The following is an 18,181-nucleotide window of genomic DNA, read 5'->3' on the forward strand; positions in this document are numbered from 1 at the left end:
CCGGCCTCCAGGTGCTCAACGATTACCTGGCGGACAAGAGCTACATCGAGGGGTATGTGCCATCACAAGCAGATGTGGCAGTATTTGAAGCCGTGTCCGGCCCACCGCCTGCTGACTTGTGTCATGCCCTACGTTGGTATAATCACATCAAGTCTTACGAAAAGGAAAAGGCCAGCCTGCCAGGAGTGAAGAAAGCTTTGGGCAAGTATGGTCCTGCTGATGTGGAAGACACTACAGGAAGTGGAGCTACAGATAGTAAAGATGATGATGATATTTATCTCTTTGGATCTGATGATGAGGAGGAAAGTGAAGAAGCAAAGAGGCTGAGAGAAGAACGTCTTGCACAATACGAATCAAAGAAAGCCAAAAAACCTGCACTTGTTGCCAAGTCTTCCATCTTACTAGACGTGAAACCTTGGGATGATGAGACAGATATGGCAAAATTAGAGGAGTGTGTCAGAAGCATTCAAGCAGACGGCTTAGTCTGGGGCTCATCTAAACTAGTTCCAGTGGGATACGGAATTAAGAAACTTCAAATACAGTGTGTAGTTGAAGATGATAAAGTTGGAACAGATATGCTGGAGGAGCAGATCACTGCTTTTGAGGACTATGTGCAGTCCATGGATGTGGCTGCTTTCAACAAGATCTAAAATCCATCCTGGATCATGGCATTTAAATAAAAGCTTGAAAGATAAAAAAAAAAAGAAAACCCAAACTAACTTTTGATACATATAAACATGAAAAAAAATCTCAAAATTATTATGCAGAATCAAAAAAGCTAGGCACGAGAAACATACAGTATGATCTCTACATAAAATTCTAGACCAGCAAAACTAATTTATAGTAACAAAAAACTAGTCAATAAGTATCTGACGGAATGCAAAGGGGCACACAGTTGTTTTTCAATGGCAGTGGAAATACCAGTTTAGCTGTGATGCTACTTACAATGCAATAATCACTATAAAACTTATCACACTGCATACTTTACTATATGTAAACTATACTCATTAAAGTTGATTAAAATAATTTTTAGACTTCTAATTCTAGTTCTAATGCTGTTTCCATTCAACTACTATAAGTCATATTTGGTAGTTTATATGGACTTACAGTAATTTGGGGGCATATAAAAGGGAAAGGACACAGCAAAGGACTCCCTTGGGGCTCACGGAGCACTCAAGTGACAATAAAGTCTGGCTCTGGTTTACCTGTCACTGTAGAGTTTTAGAAGGTGAAAGCAGACATCTCGAAGTTGTGCCTGTGAGTTTTGCTCCTCCGCTATCACACAGCCAGAACCCTCCAGATATGAAGGAAGTGGGGAGCAGGCGTATCTGTCGCTGTCAGAGGTATTCTGAAGGAATAATTTTGATAAAACAATACATTAGCTCCTACTCAGTTTTACTAGATGCCATCATGTTTCTTTTTTTTTTCTCTTTTTTCTTGAGATGGAGTCTCACTTTGTCACCCAGGCTGGAGTGCAGTGGGGCAATCTCGGCTCACTGCAACCTCCGCTTCCCAGGTTCAAGCAATTCTCCTGCCTCAGCCTCCCGAGTAGCTGAGATTACAGCTGCACACCACCACACCTGGCTAAGTTTTGTATTTTTAGTAGTGACAGTGTTTTGCCAAGTCGGCCAGGCTGGTCTGGAACTCCTGACCTCAGGTGATACGCCTGCCTTGGCCTCCCAAAGTGCTAGGATTAGAGGTGTGAATGACTGCACCTGCCCTAGATGCCATTATGTTTCAAATACTTAAGACACCTGTATTAAGCATGCATAGACAGCCATATGCAGTGGCTTGAGCCTATAATCCCAGCACTTTGAAAGTGGAAGGACTGTTTGAGCCAAGTAGTTCAAGACCTGCCAGGGCAACATAGCAAGACCCCATCTCTACAAACAAAAAAATGAAATTGTATTTTTTTGTAGTTCATAGGCATGATTGGGTGTTCATGCATGCATGTGTGAGATGTGCCACCCTCAAACCTTGTGATGACACTGGCATATTACCCATCTGACATAAAAAGATAACAAAAAAAAATTTTTTTTAAAGTAGCCGAGTCCAGGAGGTCAAGGCTGCAGTGAGCTGTAACTGCCACACCGCACTTCACTCAAGTTTTGGGTGACAGAGTGAGATCCAATCTCGATTACAAAAAAAAAAAAAAGGCTAGGCACAGTGGCTCATACCTGTAATCCCAGCACTTCGGGAGGCCAAGGCGGGCAGATCACGAGGTCAGGAGATCAAGACCATCCTGGCTAACATGGTGAAACCCCACCTCTACTACAAATACAAAAAATTAGCCAGGCATAGTGGCACATGCCTGCAGTTCCAGTTACTCAAGAGGCTGAGGCAGGAGAATCGCTTGAACTCGGGAGGCAGAGATGGCAGCGAGCCGAGATCGTGCCATTGCACTCCAGCCTGGGCTACACAGCGAGACTACATCTCAAAAGAAAAGTGAATAGACAACCCAAAGGATCTATCAGGGATTTTAAACATTTTTTGGTCAATGATGAAATTCATTTGTCTTCGATGGACTGGTAAAGATTTCAAGTAGCTATCACTAGCCCCCCATACTTATCTTGCCACAATTCTTAAGATACTTAAGTTTCTTTAGTGTTCTCTTACTCCTGACAAGTAATACTGAGAGAACAATATGAAATACAAGCATGAAATATGAACAGTAAGATAATTGAAGAACTGATGTTAAAAGTAACAATACTTTTAACCTCAAAACTCACAAGGAATATAAAATATTATATTTAGAGGCAAATTTCAGAACTAAGTTTGAAGATAAACCAAATCTGAGGTCAGGCTGTATAACAGGGAATTCCCAAAGAAATAAGACAGCATCAGAAATGAAGAAGAACCCTCTGATTTAGAGGCAGGAAACCAGCAGTGAGAGAGTCAACTGTGGAATCTCATGATATTAAATAAAATAAAAACAGACACTTGGGGAAGTAGCCTTGTCCAGAGGAAGGAGTAAAGGATAGTTTCTCATCAGATTTCCTGGCTCCACTTCAATTTTACAATACTTTAAAAAAAGGCAGTTACTTAAAAGTATTATGAAATGTAATCTGATAGGGTTTTTTTTCTCTGCAGGATTTCCCTGGCAAAAACATAACACCCAGCAAGATTTTTGCGTGGCTCTATTGGCCACATATACCTGAAATGCTTCTTCATACATGCTGAGCGCCCTAGAAATGGAGGCTGTTGGTGGAAGTAAATACCAAAGATGGATAGCCAGGGAGCGTTTCCAATCCAATTGGGAGCACACATTTATTTGCTTCTTTTCTGAGAGCTGCCACACCTGTGGGAAACAAAATCATCACCACGGCTATATTCTACCTTGTCATTACCTGTGTGTGCAATAACACTGAAGTGAATATTCACTTATTCAAGGAACATTTTAAATGATTCAGATATAAAATATACAAATATAATAAAATCTCAGGAAGTGAGAGGGAATATTGATTATTTACTTATTTTTATTGACCAACTGATTGATCGATTGATACACAGTTGCACTATGTGGCCCAGGCTGGCCTTGAATTCCTGGTTTCGAGCAATCCTCCCTCCTCAGCCTCCAAAAGCACTGTGATTACAGGAATCAGCCACCATGCCTGGCCCCAGGATTTAAACAAATAATCAATCAGTACTCAAATAATTTGAGATGAGAGCCACTGAGAGCAGAGAGGAAATCTTCTGTCTATGGTTGTCAATGTATAAAGCTTTAAAATGAGCACGAATTCTGACCAGTTACATTTTTATTTCCGAAAATTTAATTTATAATACTTTAAGATAATAATATAAGAGGTAGGCAGTGATAAGAGAAATGGCTTAAAATAATTACAACCCAATAGTCGTAAAATGGAACATAAGTGGCTATAAAATAGAATAATGCCAGCCAGGCGCTGTGGCTCATGCCTGTAATCCCAGCACTTTGGGAGGCCAAGGTGGTTGGATTACCTGAGGTCAGGAGTTCCAGACCAGCCTGGTCAACACGGTGAAACCCATTTCTATTAAAAATACAAAAAAAAAAAAAGATCTGGGTGCAGGGAATCATGCCTGTAATTCCAGCACTTTGGGAGGCTAAGGTGGGTGGATCACCTGAGGTCGGGAATTTGGGACTGGCCTGGCCAACATGGTGAAACCCCGTCTCTACTAAAAATATAAAAATCAGCCAGGCTTGGTGGTAGGCGCCTGTAATCCCAACTATTCAGGAGGCAGGAGAATCGCCTGATCCCAGGACACGAAGGTTGCAGTGAGCCACGATTGTGCCACTGCACTCTGGCCTGGCCAACAAAAGTGAATGTCAAAAAAAAAAAAAAAAAAAAAACAAGAATAATGACTCATGACACGGGGCCGGGCGCAGTGGCTCATGCTTGTAATCCCAGCACTTCAGGAGGCTGAGGCAGGCAGATCACGAGATCAGGAGATCGAGACCATCCTAAGACGATGAAACCCCGTCTCTACTTAAAATATAAAAAATTAGCCGGGTGTGGTGGCAGGTGCCTGTAGTCCCAGCTACTCAGGAGGTTGAGGCAGGAGAATGATGTGAACCTGGGAGGCGGAGCTTGCAGTGAGCTGAGATAGTGCCACTGCACTCCAACGTGGGCAACAGAGCGAGACTCTGTCTCAAAATAAAGCTGCAGGGCTGGTGTAGTGGCTCACGCCTGTAATCTCAACACTTTGGGAGACCTAGGTGGCAGGATCCCTTTAGGGCAGGAGTTCAAGACGAGCCCAGGCAACATATTGAAACCCTATTGCTATAAATTTTTTTTTTTTTTTTTTTGAGGCAGAGTCTCACTGTCGCCGGGGCTGGAGTGCAGTGGCCGGATCTCAGCTCACTGCAAGCTCTGCCTCCCGCGTTCACGCCATTCTCCTGCCTCAGCCTCCCGAGTAGCTGGGACTACAGGCGCCCGCCACTTCGCCTGGCTAGTTTTTTTTGTATTTTAGTAGAGACGGGGTTTCACCGTGTTAGCCAGGATGGTCTCGATCTCCTGACCCCGTGATCCGCCCGTCTCGGCCTCCCAAAGTGCTGGGATTATGGGCTTGAGCCACCGCGCCCGGCCTATAAATTCTTTTTTAATTGAAAAAAATAAAAATAATCACAGAACGCTTTGTATATTTCATCTGTATATACAAACATGTAAATAGGAACAACATATATGTGGATGTAGACTTAAGAATTAGCTGTGTATGGTGGTATGTGCCTGTAGTCCCAGCTACTTGGGAAGCTCAGGTGAGAAGATCACTTGGACTTAGGAGATGGAGGATGCAGTGAGCCAAGATCACCCCACTGTACTCCTGCCTAGGCAACAGAGCCAGACCCTGTCTCGAAAAAATTAATTAACTAAAATAGAGTATTTCTGGGAAGATAAATTATTTATATTGTTTACTGCTATATGATATGGGATATGATACATGTTAACATTTTAATTTCTATACAACTAGAATTTTAAAATAGTGTGCATGCCTGCTTTTATAATTTGAAAACAAATTGGCCAATGTGTAACACATTTTGTGTAACTGTGCACAATTTACAAAGATCACTCCTTGCCTCAACCTCAAACCAGCTTCAATTTATGAAAAAGCTGATGTGAGATATTATGGTAAAAGTAGAAGATACCGGTTTTCCAGCCAACAGAGCAAAGATGCGCAGTCTCTCATCCTGGATGAAGCAGTCAGCTTGGAGCTGATGCCAATCCACCAATTGCATGGTGAGCAGCTCCCGGACTGACTGGCTACCCACAAACTGAGATAAAAGAAGAGCCAGACGATGATCACCTATAAGAGAAATGGAAGTTTTTTGGTTATTACTAAGGGTTTATGGACTTGGTCAAACACTTGGGGGCATTATCTTTATTTCTTCCAGGCTTCAGAAGGGAGGACTTAAGATTGGTAACTGCTTTCTACAGTAGTGCCAAAATATTGATCAAAAACTTACCATTTTCTGCTTGGATAGAAAATTTGCAAAGTAGTTTAACCTAAATTACATACAGACTGAGCAACATATCAACAACAGATCTATCACTACTTCTGTGATACTAGGCAAGACACCTCAGCTACAAAATGGAGGAAAAGAGCCCGACATGGTGGCTCATGCTTGTAATCCCAGCACTTTGGAAGGCCAAGGTAGGTGGACTGCTTGAGGTCAGGAGTCTGAGACCAGCCCGACCAACATGGTGAGAGAATCGCTTGAACCCATGAGGTGGAGGTTGCAGTGAGCCAAAACTGCACCATTGCACTCCAACCTGGGCAACAAGAGCGAGACTCCATCTTAAACATAAAAAGGAAAAATGGAGGAAAACACTGGGCACGGTGGCTCACACCTGTAATCCCAGTGCTCTGGGAAGCCAAGGCGGGCAGATTACTTGGGGTCAGGAGTTCGAGACCAACCTGGCCAACATAGTGAAACCTTGTCTCTACTAAAAATACAAAAATTAGCCTGGTGTGGTGGCACGTGACTGGAGTCCCTGCTACTCAAGAGGCTGAGACATGAGAATCACTTGAACCAAGAAGGCAGAAGGTGCAGTAAGCAGAGATTGCACCATTGCACTCCAGCCTGGGTGATACCAAGACTCTGTCTGGGGACGGGGTGGGGTGGAAAGGAAAAAAAAAAGGCTGGAAGCAGTGGTTCACGCCTATAATCCCAGCACTTTGGGAGGCTGAGGCAGGCAGATCACCTGAGGTCAGGAGTTCGAGACCAGCCTGGCCAACATGATGAAATGGCATCTCTACTAAAAATACAAAAATTAGCCAGGTGTGGTGGCACATACTTGTTAATCCCAGCTACTCAGGAGGCTGAGGCAGGAGAATCGCTTGAACCCAGGAGGCGAAGGTTGTAGTGAGCTGAGATTATGCCACTACACTCCATCCTGGGGGACACAGCAAGACTCTGTCTTGCAAAACAAAACAAAATAACAACAAAAAAACCCCTAAAAACGGAGGGGAGCGTAGTAAAGCAAAAGCTTTAGTAACCTAAAAGGCAGTACCTTTACCAGAGGTTTAGCCTTTGCGTCAAAATAAAAAGGAAGAAAGTGGAGTTTATGAATGAATAGACCTAAGAATCTGACTTTTGGCATTTCCTTTCCTATTACATGTTGGTGTCCTGGTGAGCATAACCTTTTTTAAATGATTCATAATCATTATGAGTTCATAGAAGATCAATCCCAAAGATAAATTCTCACTGTACAAATGCAGAAAGACCATAAAAGTACCAGACTGAGGCTGGATGTGGTGGCTCATGCCTCTAATCCCAGCACTTTGGGAGGCTGAGGAAGGAGGCCAGGAGTTTGAGACCAGCCTGGTCAACAAATAGACCCCATCTCTATTTAAAAAATAAAAATAAAAGAAAAAAAAGAGGCCGGGCGCGGTGGCTCAAGCCTGTAATCCCAGCACTTTGGGAGGCCGAGACGGGCGGATCACGAGGTCAGGAGATCGAGACCATCCTGGCTAACACGGTGAAACCCCGTCTCTACTAAAAAATACAAAAAACTAGCCGGGCGAGGTGGCGGGCGCCTGTAGTCCCAGCTACTCGGGAGGCTGAGGCTGGAGAATGGTGTAAACCCGGGAGGCGGAGCTTGCAGTGAGCTGAGATCCGGCCACTGTACTCCAGCCCGGGCGACAGAGCGAGACTCCGTCTCAAAAAAAAAAAAAAAGAAAAGAAAAGAAAGATACGAGGTTAAATGTGTAGTGATAGTGGAATGCAACAAGCCCTTTATATACCTTACTGATTCTGGCTTTTCCTGTGATTTGTTCTTTATAATCCTAAAACTGGCCAAACCCTTAAAAATAAATCCAGTCGATGGCTCCAATTAGTTGGCTTTGAATAAATGAGGTTCCAACAATCAAGGTTTGAATAAGGATCTAATCATATTAGATTAAGCTGCGCTATGCCATCCTGTATTCTTATCAAGACTTATGGCCAGACACAGTGGCTCACACCTGTAATTCCAGCAGTCGGGAGGCCAAAGTGGGTGGATCACTGGAAGTCAGGAATTTGAGACCAGCCTGGCCAACATGGTGAAACTGTGTCTCTACCAAAAAAAAACAAAACAAACAAACAAAAAAAACAAACTAGCCGGGCACAATGGCAGGCACCTGTAATCCCAGCAACTCAGGAGGCTGAGGCAGAAGAATTGCTTGAACCGAGGAGGTGGAGGTTGCAGTGAGCTGAGATCATTCCACTGCACTCCACTGCACTCCAGCAGCCCAGGTGACACAGAGACAGACTCTGTCTTAAGAAAAAAAAAAAAAAAAAAGATTTATATCTAGGCAGTCATTAAGCACCTGTTGAACTGCCTCATTAGTGAAACGGAACTTTAAAAAGTAAATATATGCATACAAATTCCTTTTAAAAAGCCAGTGAGTACCTCAATCCAGAAATTCAACTTCTATATATTTATTTCAATGAAGTGAACTGATACAGAACATATTTTAGAGCAATTCAGAGTACTGCTTATAGTTGATTTTTATTTATAGCTTATCTATGCTTTCCAGTTTTACTACAAATGTAACATAAAATTTAAATTTTATTTTATTTTTATTTATTTATTTATTTTTTGAGACAGAGTCTTGCTCTGTCGCCCAGGCTGGAGTGCAGTGGCGTGACCTCGGCTCACTGCAAGCTCCGCCTCCTGGGTTCACGCCATTCTCCTGTCTCAGCCTCCTGAGTAGCTGGGACTACAGGCGCCCGCCACCACGCCCAGCTAATTTTTTGTATTTTAGTAGAGATGGGGTTTCACCGTGGTCTCGATCTCCTGCCCTTGTGATCCGCCCGCCTCGGCCTCCCAAAGTACTGGGATTACAGGCGTGAGCCACCGCACCTGGCCAAAATTTTAATTTTAATCAAGTAAACAATGTTTAAGGTCCTAAAAAAAATGAATTAGAAGACACAGTTCGGCTGGGCACAGTGGCTCACACCTGTAATTCCAGCCCTTTGGAAGGCAAACGTGGATCACCTGAGGTCAGGAGTTCGAGACCAGCCAACCAACATGGTGAAACCCTGTCTCTACTAAAATACAAAAATTAGCCAGGCGTGATAGCAGGCATCTGTAATCTCAGTTACTTGGGAGGCTGAAGCAGGAGAATCACTTGAACCCGGGAGGAGGAGGTTGCAGTGAGCCGAGATGGCACCACTGTACTCTAGCCTGGGCAACAAGAAACTCTCTCAAAAAAAAAAAAAAACAAAAAACTGTCATGGTTCCTATTCTACAGGAATAGTGGGTGTGATCCACTCCACTTGGCCTCCCACAGTGCTGGAATTACAGGCATGAGCCACTGCGCCCAGCTGAAGTATGTCTTCTAATTCTCTGTTTAGGACCTTAAACATTGTTTACTTGATTAACATTTAAATTTTATGTTACATTACATATTTCACCGGAACCAGCAATCTTCCTGGGAAGTCCACAATTAACACTCATAGACTAGCAGTCAAAGGGAAAGGCACAATCGGGGGGAAGGGAAGGAGGAAATAAGTAGGAAGGCAACAGGGCAGCAGAGAAGGACCATAATCCTTCCCCACCTGACTGCTGGGCCAGAGAGCAGGCCTCACTGATCCTTTTGCCTGTAAGGTAGCTGAATACAGCCTCCACAGGGCTGCTTTTATGGGTTAAGGAGACTTCCTCTTCAATCTGAGGTGTGGCAGTACAGGATAGCCAGCGGGAGAAAGCTCTTCTTCGCTCTAGAATTTGAATGTATTCACAGGGTTCATTTAGCTGGCTGTCAAGCTCCTTCAGGTGGCCCCATAGGGCTTCACATAGTGTCCATGTCAGGCTCCAGTGCTTCACAACTAAGGCAGGAAGAGAAAAACAATGTTATGAGACAAAGCCTTACAACAACTTCGCAGAGGGCATCCTTCTAACTGTGATGTTAAAAATACATAAATTAATAAACATCTCAAACAACCACTCAAATTGATTACCCTGAATTTGTCTCTACCTCACTCAGCTTCATCTTACAATTTCCAGAAGTATATGGTATAAATAAATGCTTGCTCACATCATGTTTCTGTGGTACTTACGTAACAAATGTAACCGTTAAATAGGTTCCCCAAGCCTAATTATGGCTAATGTCATCTCAGATGATGTCTACTTTGATCGAATTCTATCTATAAAAATCAATCTACAAAAGCACTGTTTATCATTTAAGCCACTTACAAGTATGCACTGGTAAAATAACTTACACATTTGAAAAGACAATGAGGCGATTAAGTAAATACAAAGAACTGAAGGAACATAAACAAATCCCAAAATGTGTGGCACAGGACATTCTAAAACAGCCCATTTTCAATAAAGGTGATGTGCAAAACAAAATGATTTTTCTACTGTTTGAAATATTAACAGAATGATTTTTCTATTGTTTGAAATATTAACAAATTAGAGAACCCCTTTATCAAAGTATTGATTCAGAAAAACATGGTCATGATAGGGGAGAAAGGTAGTCATGAGAGAAGCCAAGAAGAGGAAATACAACAAAGTTGTTGAGAAGACCAACAGTACTCGAGCTGGACATGGAAGAATGGATAGGATTTAGAAAAGCAAGAAGGGGCCGGGCGCTCATGCCTGTAATCCCAGCACTTTGGGAGGCCAAGGCGGGCAGATCATGAGGTCAAGAGATGGAGACAATCCTGGCCAACATGGTGAAACCTCATCTCTACTAAGAAAACAAAAATCAGCTGGGCGTGGTGGCATGTGCCTGTTGTCCCAGCTACAGTGACAGAGTGAGACTCTGTCTCAAACGAAAAAAAAAAAAAAAAAAGAAAAGAAAAACAAGAAGGACTGTATCTCTCTCCCTATGTTCTCTGGATTGGGTAAGAAATGCAATTTTATAAATCCAAGGATTTGACTGGCTACAATTCCTTGTGGAAGAATTTGTACATTAATGAGTAAAAGAACAAAGTGACAAGAATATAGTGACAATTTCTTCTTGCTTGGGAATCTGTTTAAACTCAGCCTCAGAAAATGACAAGCACAGGCATTTACCTACTAGGCTGTTATCAAGAACTCCCGTGTACACTACCACCCCTATTACTGAGACATCAAAGATTAAAAACATGATGTATACTCACTTTGTGCTTCTGGTAAGTCTCCTGATGTTTCTTTAACCCAATCTGCATAGTCATGAATGACAGCAACTCCCGGATTGGGGACAATGAGAGGGCACAGTTCATCCACATGGACAGTGCTGTGTTTTAATTTGAGCTCCAGAGGTGTCTGATATAATTTCATGTCTTCATCTGGCTTCCTTTGTCTCAAACTGAGTTTTTCTAAGTGAACTTTGAATGGGGACTCAGTTAGGCTACAAGAGCAAATGAAGAATAGAATAGAAAATGAACCTAAGACAGAAGCTAAGATTTCACTTCAACCAAACCACTGTTTCTTTTTATGGTTACAAACAGAATGCAAACATTTCACTGTGGTTTTAAATAAATTTTGTTCCTTAAACTATACTGAACTTATCTGCTATATACTGGGGGAAAAAATCTGATTAATGCATTCAGAACACAAAGGCTTCTTAGGCCGGGTTATAACAAGCATGCAAATCCTAACAGATTTCCAACTGGGTAAAACTCAAGGGTCAAAAGTTATTGTGAGATACCTGTTTCTCAAATTATACTTGGGTATCAAAAGTCATAAGGCTAAGCTTATAGATACTAAAGAACTGATTCTAAATTACAATGAGCATATATATAGCTAAGCTGGGCTTGTTCCATTTATTTATTTTTTTTGAGATGGAGTCTCACACTGTCACTGAGGCTAGAATGCAGTGGTATGATCTTGGCTACTGCAACCTCTGCCTCCTGGCTTCAAGCGATTCTCCTGCCTCAGCCTCCCGAGTAGCTGGGATTACAAATGTGCACCATCACGCCCGGCTACTTTTTGTAATTTTAGTAGAGACGGGGTTTCACCATGTTGGCCAGGCTGGTCTCGAACTCCTGACCTCAAGTGATCTACCTTGGTCTACCCTGCCCTAACCTTGGTCTCCCAAAGTGCTGGGATGACAGGTGTGAGCCACTATACCTGGTCCGTTGATCCAATTTTCAAGACTGATATTAATAACCTTCAAAATTCACGAGATAATGCTTAACCTAGAATAACTAAGTTTAGGATCAACATTCTTAATTATGAGGTTCAAGAGACATTGTTGTTTTTTGTTTTCAAAGTCAACTTTAAAACTGAAGGATAGTCTGGGCAGGGTGGCTCACGCCTGTAATCTCAGCACTTTGGGAGGCCAAGGTAGGGCAATCACTTGAGCTCAGGAAACATGGTGAAACCCCATCCCTACAAAAAATACAAAAAATTAGTCAAGCATGGTGGTGTGCACCTGTAGTCCCAGTTACTTGGGGAGCCGAGGTGGGAAGATCACTTAGGCCCAGGAAGTGGAGACTTATGCACCTGCACTCCAGCCTGGGTGACAAGTGAGACACTGTCTCAAAAATACATAAATAAATATGAAGGATAATAGGTGATCACCTTAATTTAATCTGTTGTAAAGATGACTTTATTTGTTATAATTATAAAAAGTAAATATGAAAATGTCACATATTTTACAAAGGACACTGTATACATACTGCCTGACAGCTACCAGAAAAATTTATATATTATCTGTAAGGCATATATATTTATTATATATATAAAGTATAGGCAGAACTATACCCACATATATGCACTTGTTAATCGGGAAGGTAGAGAAACATATAACTATATATGAATAGACTGTAACATACATATATATAGACAGAATGTCCAAATACTTATACATGGATTCTCCACGGTTCATACACCTACTTTATGAAAGACACAGGAAATGTGCTTAGTTGAGAATATCATTTGTATATGAAGAAATCACTAATTTTTAAGCAAAAACTCAGAAAAAAAACGGCTAATTCAATAAAAAGGCTGAAAACCAAAGGAATGTTGCAGTATTAACTTTGGGTTTGTTACTTTTCCAACTAAAGTTTAGCCATTAGGTAAATATTATATACTCTTCGTAATCTGATGGTACAAAACAGTCATCTTATTAATCATTTATTTATAATTACACAATTATCTTCTACTATTTAAAATTGGGCCAGGTGCAGTGGCTCTCGCCTGTAATCCCAGCACTTTGGGAGGCTAAGGCGGGTGGATCACCTGAGGTCAGGAGTTCAAGGCCAGCCTGGCCAATATGGTGAAACTGTGTCTCTACTAAAAATACAAAAATTAGCTGGGTGTGGTAGCATGTATCTGTAATCCCAGCTTAAAAGGAGGCTGAGGCAGGAGAAGAGCTTGAGATTGGGAGGCAGAGGTTGCAGCGAGCTGAGATTGTGCCACTGCACTGCAGCCTGGGCAATAGAGCGAAACTCCGTCTCATAAAAAAAAAAAAACACATACTCTCTAAGACTGTATCTAGAAAGACGACAAAGCAGGGCCCTAACCTCCTGATAATGAATAGTTTTTTTCACCTATCATGTTGTCTTTCTCAAAAAGCATCAAGAAATATGACTCACGATTTAACAGCTACTGGATTGGGCAGGAATCCAAACTCCATAGAATCAGCAATCTGATGATTTTCTAGTTCATGAGAGCCATTCAGCTGTTCTCCACTATTAGCAAGAGTCCAGTTGGGACCCCAACCAACACGAAATGAGCGTCCCATGAATAGGGCCATGTCCATCAAGAGTTTTCCCTTGCCATAGGTGACAGACTTTTCACGAGGGACTAGGCCTAGTTGCCTACGTGTACCCACTATTTTCAACGGAACCTCAGGGGCTGGGCTGGGTATTGTGAACACAGAAGTCAGGGGTGGAGGAACAGACCAACAGGATGTGGATGGGATATTCATTAAAGATGCTGTTCTGGGAGTACCACATTCTTGCACAGAGGCACTTGGTGAAAGAAAAGCTCCACTTGTAAATTTTGATTGTAGTAACCCACCAACTGAAATGAAGAGGGAATGAAGGGGAGAAAACCTATTACAAAACACAAGCTATTGTTTCCTGGACAATAACAAAAATCAGTAAGGCTGAAATCATTTGACGTTTTATCAAACTACTTATATCAGATGTGGATGACCAGAACCAGGCTAAGTCAGATTTTGCAAAAATTACTCTTTGAACTAGGAAATCAGGACAAGATTCTAATGATGATGATGATGACATCTACAACAATAATAAAACCAACAACACTATTAATACTGTTTAAAAATATGCAGCAGACTCTGTATAAGCCATTTTGTATGTTATTTCATTTCACTCTTCAAAAACTTTTTTTCAGGAGACAGAATCTCACCCTGTAGCCCTGGCTGGAGTGCAGCGGCATGATCTCGGCTCATTGCAACCTCTGCCTCCTGGGTTCAAGCAATTCTCTGCCTCAGCCGCCTGAGTAGCTGGGATTACAGGCACCCGCCACCACACTTGGCTAATTTTTCTGTATTTTTAGTGAAGACTGAGTTTCACCATCTAGGCCAGGCTGGTCTTAAACTCCTGACCTCGTGATCCACCTGCCTCAGCCTCCCAGAGTGCTGGGATTACAGGCATGAGCCACTGCGCTTGGCCTCAAAAACTTTTAAATGATTAGCATTACTATCATTCCTATTGTATACATGAGAAAACTGAGCTCAGAGAAGTAACTTGTCCAAATCCACAAAGTGACAGGACTAGGAGATAAGCCAAGGTAAGTCTCACACCACTGCTCACGCCCTTATCAGAATCCTAAAGGTAACAATTTCTTAGGACATATAAAAGTATGATCAAAACTCAAAGTCCTATTCTACTCTTAGCTATAGTCAATGAAATAGGAACACACTAGGTATCTTACAATTGCACATGTGACCTTCTGAAGGACAGTTCTTAAAAAAAATTTTTTTTAACATTTAAATTTTTATCTAGCTAGCTAGCTATCATACGGATGGAGTCTTGCTATGTTGCCCAGGCTGCTCTCCAAATCCTAGACACAAGTCATACTCCTTCCTCAGCCTCCTAAAGCGCTAGGATTATAGGCATGAGTCACCGTGCCCCGCTGAAGGACAGTTCTTATTACCAGTGCCTGTTTCCCAATTTTACATGGCTTTTGTCTAAAGCATGGAGTTAAGAGTTACTGAAGTATCAGATTAGTATCCATCATGGAAAAGGTTATTAAGAATGTTTGATACTTTATTGGTTAAAATATTTTCTTTCTTTCCTCTGCATCAAAGGGAAGTTAAAATACTTTTAAAAGCAAAGTTGATAATAAGCGAACTCAAAAGAATTGAAAATATTTAGTTTTAAGGCAATATAAACAAATGTTTTCTGCCAGTTCCTCTGGCTTTCAAAATATGTTGAAACTACATCTGCTTAAGTTTTTTGCTGATATTAAAACTTTATTTCCAATCCCACATAGTTACAAGGCCACTAGAAAAGAAAAAACTTTAAAATCAAATATGTAACCACTTCCCTGGGAATTTAAAAAGGTTTAGCAAAATGTAAAAATCTGATGTGCTCTGTGCATTATGAGAATAGGGACATATACTTGTCCCTATAAGACAGTAGGACAGTGCTGTTAGGACTGCACAAAAAGAGTACAGTGCAGGACAACTTGCTGAACTCTCTTAAGTAACGTTATAAAAATTGGGAAGTCAGAATTTACTATCTAATTCACAATCATATGCCAACAAAAACATGAACCTAAACAAAGCACAAATGCTTTTTTTCTCCATACACTTCTGCATCTGCACAAACAGAGGTAATTACAGTTCTTAAAAACCAGCCACTCCTGCCAGGTGCAATGACGCATACCTGTAATCTCAGCACTTTGGGAGGCTGAGGCAGGATGATCACTTGAGGCCAGAAGTTCAAGACCAGCCTGGGCAAGATAGCAAGATCCATCTCTACAAACATTTAAAAAAATAATTAGTTCAGTGGTGGTATATGCCTGTAGTCCTAGCTACTCAGGAGGCTGAGACAGGAAGACCACTTGAGCCCAAGAGTTCAAGGCTGTAGTGAGCACGACTGCATAACTGCACTCTCAGTCTGTGCAACAGAGAGAGAGAGAGAGACCCTGTCTCTAAAAACAAAAAACCTGGCTACTCTTAATGAATACTTATGAGTACAATTTCTCTTAGCATCCTTATGTCACAGGTATAGCTGCCTGGCAGATATTTGCTAGAGAAGTCCACTTGGGTGAGAAGAAGAAAAGTGAAAAGCAGGATTTGATGACTGTATATCTTTCTTGTAAAATAGCATCTTTTATACTGTACCTAGTGAACGAGTTTTCGATGAGTGGGATGCTGAAATGGGGAGTCTGGGAGAACAGATTTCTTGAGAATTATCTGCTTTGGAAGGAAGGCGACTGAAGCGTTGATCCAGTGCCATATCTACATCTTCTTCATCAGTAAGCAATGATGCTTTCATGATCTAAAAAGGCAATATCTATAGAATGAATGTGCTTCCCAGAATCAAAAGGCAATACCAAAAAAATGCAGTTTACAACAACCAAAAATATTGCTCCTCCTCAAGGCTGTGTACAGAGCTAGTATATTTATGTGATGGATGGACCCCATTACACTGTATGTGCTTGAAAAGCAGAATTCATATAATACTTCTATCTATAGCGTCTCACCAGAGCCTGGCACACAGCAGCTATTATGTTTGCTGATAAAATAATTTTAAAGTCAAACATAAGCCAAAGGTTAAACACATAATATGCCAAAAGACATTGGGATAAAGGGAAGTAAAGACATAGTTTAACAAACCTGTGCTACCAGGTATTAAAATTTTTAAATTTTGTAGAGCACATACAGAGTCTTAAAAGTACCCTGTGATGTAGACAAATATTTTACAGAGAAAAATCAGTACCCACAGATGTTAAATGACTTGCCTAAAGTCACAAAGTAATAGTTACAAAATCGAGATTGGGGCGGGGCTCAGTGGCTCATGCCTGTAATCCTAGCACTCTGGAAGGCCAACGTGGTCAGATCACCTGAGGTCAGGAGTTTGAGACCAGACTGACCAACATGGTGAAACCCCGTCTCTACTAAAAATACAAAAAAAAAAAAAAAAAAAAAAAAAAAAAAAAAAAAAAAAAAAAAAAAAAAAAATTAGTCAGGTGTGGTGGTGGTACATGCCTGTAATCTCAGCTACTCGGGAGGCTGGGGCAGGGGAATCACTTGAACTCAGGAGGTGGAGGTTGCAGTAAACCGATATTGCACCACTCCACTCCAGCCTGGGTGACAGAGCGAAGAAACTGTCTCAAAAACAAAACACAACAAAATTGGGATTGGAACTAGGACTCTGGATTCTAATGCAGTTAACACCAGAAGCCCTATCTACTGGTTCTCAATATAACCTTCTCTCTCTGAATAAGAGAATGAGGCCCAGACATTGGCCATATTCTTGTATTTTTTTCCCCATTACAGTGAGCACTCAATGGTCTTAATAACCAAGGAAGAGACCTGATCCTATGCAATGGAGATAAAATATTAGTTTGGCTTTCTGTCGTAAAAAAGGTGGGTTAGGACGTCACCTGTAAGACATGTGGATTAATTCCCAGTGAAGATGCAATATGTGTCGAGGCAGACACAGGTTCCTGATCCTCAGGCATGCTCTCTTCTAACATGGTATCCAAAATTGGCTCCTGGGTGATATCTACCATGTCACTGTCCAGTTCCACAACCCTCCCTAACTGCTCCACCTCTGGGCTCTGGCTCTGTAGACAGCAGAAAGATCAGGAAAGCAGCATTAAATTACACCAAACAGACAAAGAGATTCTAAATCAGATTTACTTTATTCAGAATATGATATAGCAATTATTAGATTTGGCCCATTCTATGGTGAGGTAAGGTAGCAGATTTGCTAGAGTGATTTAAAATCAATTACTCCAAAATAACCCTTATAAAAGTACTCTGATCCAAATAAGGATTCATGTAATCATCCCATTCTAATATTATGACCTGGTGTCTGGGACCTAAACCAGCACCCATAGTGAAACAAATGGTGGTCTTCAGAGACAAAGATTATGCTTTACTTGATCTAGCTAGCAACTACAATTTTCTGATTTACACAGGGTCACCTTTTCCTAACACTGCCTTGTAGCCAGAAGCCACTGGAAAAAGAGAACAAAAGGTACAAATATCAAAGTTGCCAGTAACTTCGCTTTTTCTTAAAAACATTTAGAAATAAATTTCTAGTCAACACAATCTTGGGTCTGGAACTTAACTTTTGGGTTACTGA

At 41.5% G+C, this 18,181-nt stretch overlaps 1 protein-coding gene and 1 pseudogene across 8 annotated transcripts in view; one reads left to right on the forward strand and one right to left on the reverse strand.

Moving 5' to 3' along the window:
• The window catches only part of NUP98 (nucleoporin 98 and 96 precursor), a 134,143-nt gene that overhangs the window by 17,714 nt on the left and 98,248 nt on the right, over positions 1 to 18,181 (reverse strand). For all 7 annotated transcript variants that reach the window (XM_017894400.1, XM_017894402.1, XM_017894401.1 and 4 more), the window contains 8 exons: positions 17,475 to 17,657; positions 16,210 to 16,366; positions 13,484 to 13,913; positions 11,063 to 11,292; positions 9,518 to 9,784; positions 5,621 to 5,778; positions 3,155 to 3,298; positions 1,206 to 1,348 (listed from right to left, as the gene is read on the reverse strand). In XM_017894400.1, the coding sequence (XP_017749889.1) occupies positions 1,206 to 1,348; positions 3,155 to 3,298; positions 5,621 to 5,778; positions 9,518 to 9,784; positions 11,063 to 11,292; positions 13,484 to 13,913; positions 16,210 to 16,366; positions 17,475 to 17,657 (1,712 nt within the window). The remainder of the gene's footprint in view (positions 1 to 1,205; positions 1,349 to 3,154; positions 3,299 to 5,620; positions 5,779 to 9,517; positions 9,785 to 11,062; positions 11,293 to 13,483; positions 13,914 to 16,209; positions 16,367 to 17,474; positions 17,658 to 18,181) is intronic.
• Positions 6 to 693, forward strand: LOC108543717 (elongation factor 1-beta pseudogene; annotated as a pseudogene). The gene has a single exon (XR_001889652.1). The product of XR_001889652.1 is annotated as an elongation factor 1-beta pseudogene (transcript).

The sequence above is a fragment of the Rhinopithecus bieti genome, unplaced genomic scaffold (assembly GCF_001698545.2).
Source record: "Rhinopithecus bieti isolate Rb0 unplaced genomic scaffold, ASM169854v2 scaffold_21412, whole genome shotgun sequence".
NCBI lineage: Eukaryota > Metazoa > Chordata > Mammalia > Primates > Cercopithecidae > Rhinopithecus > Rhinopithecus bieti.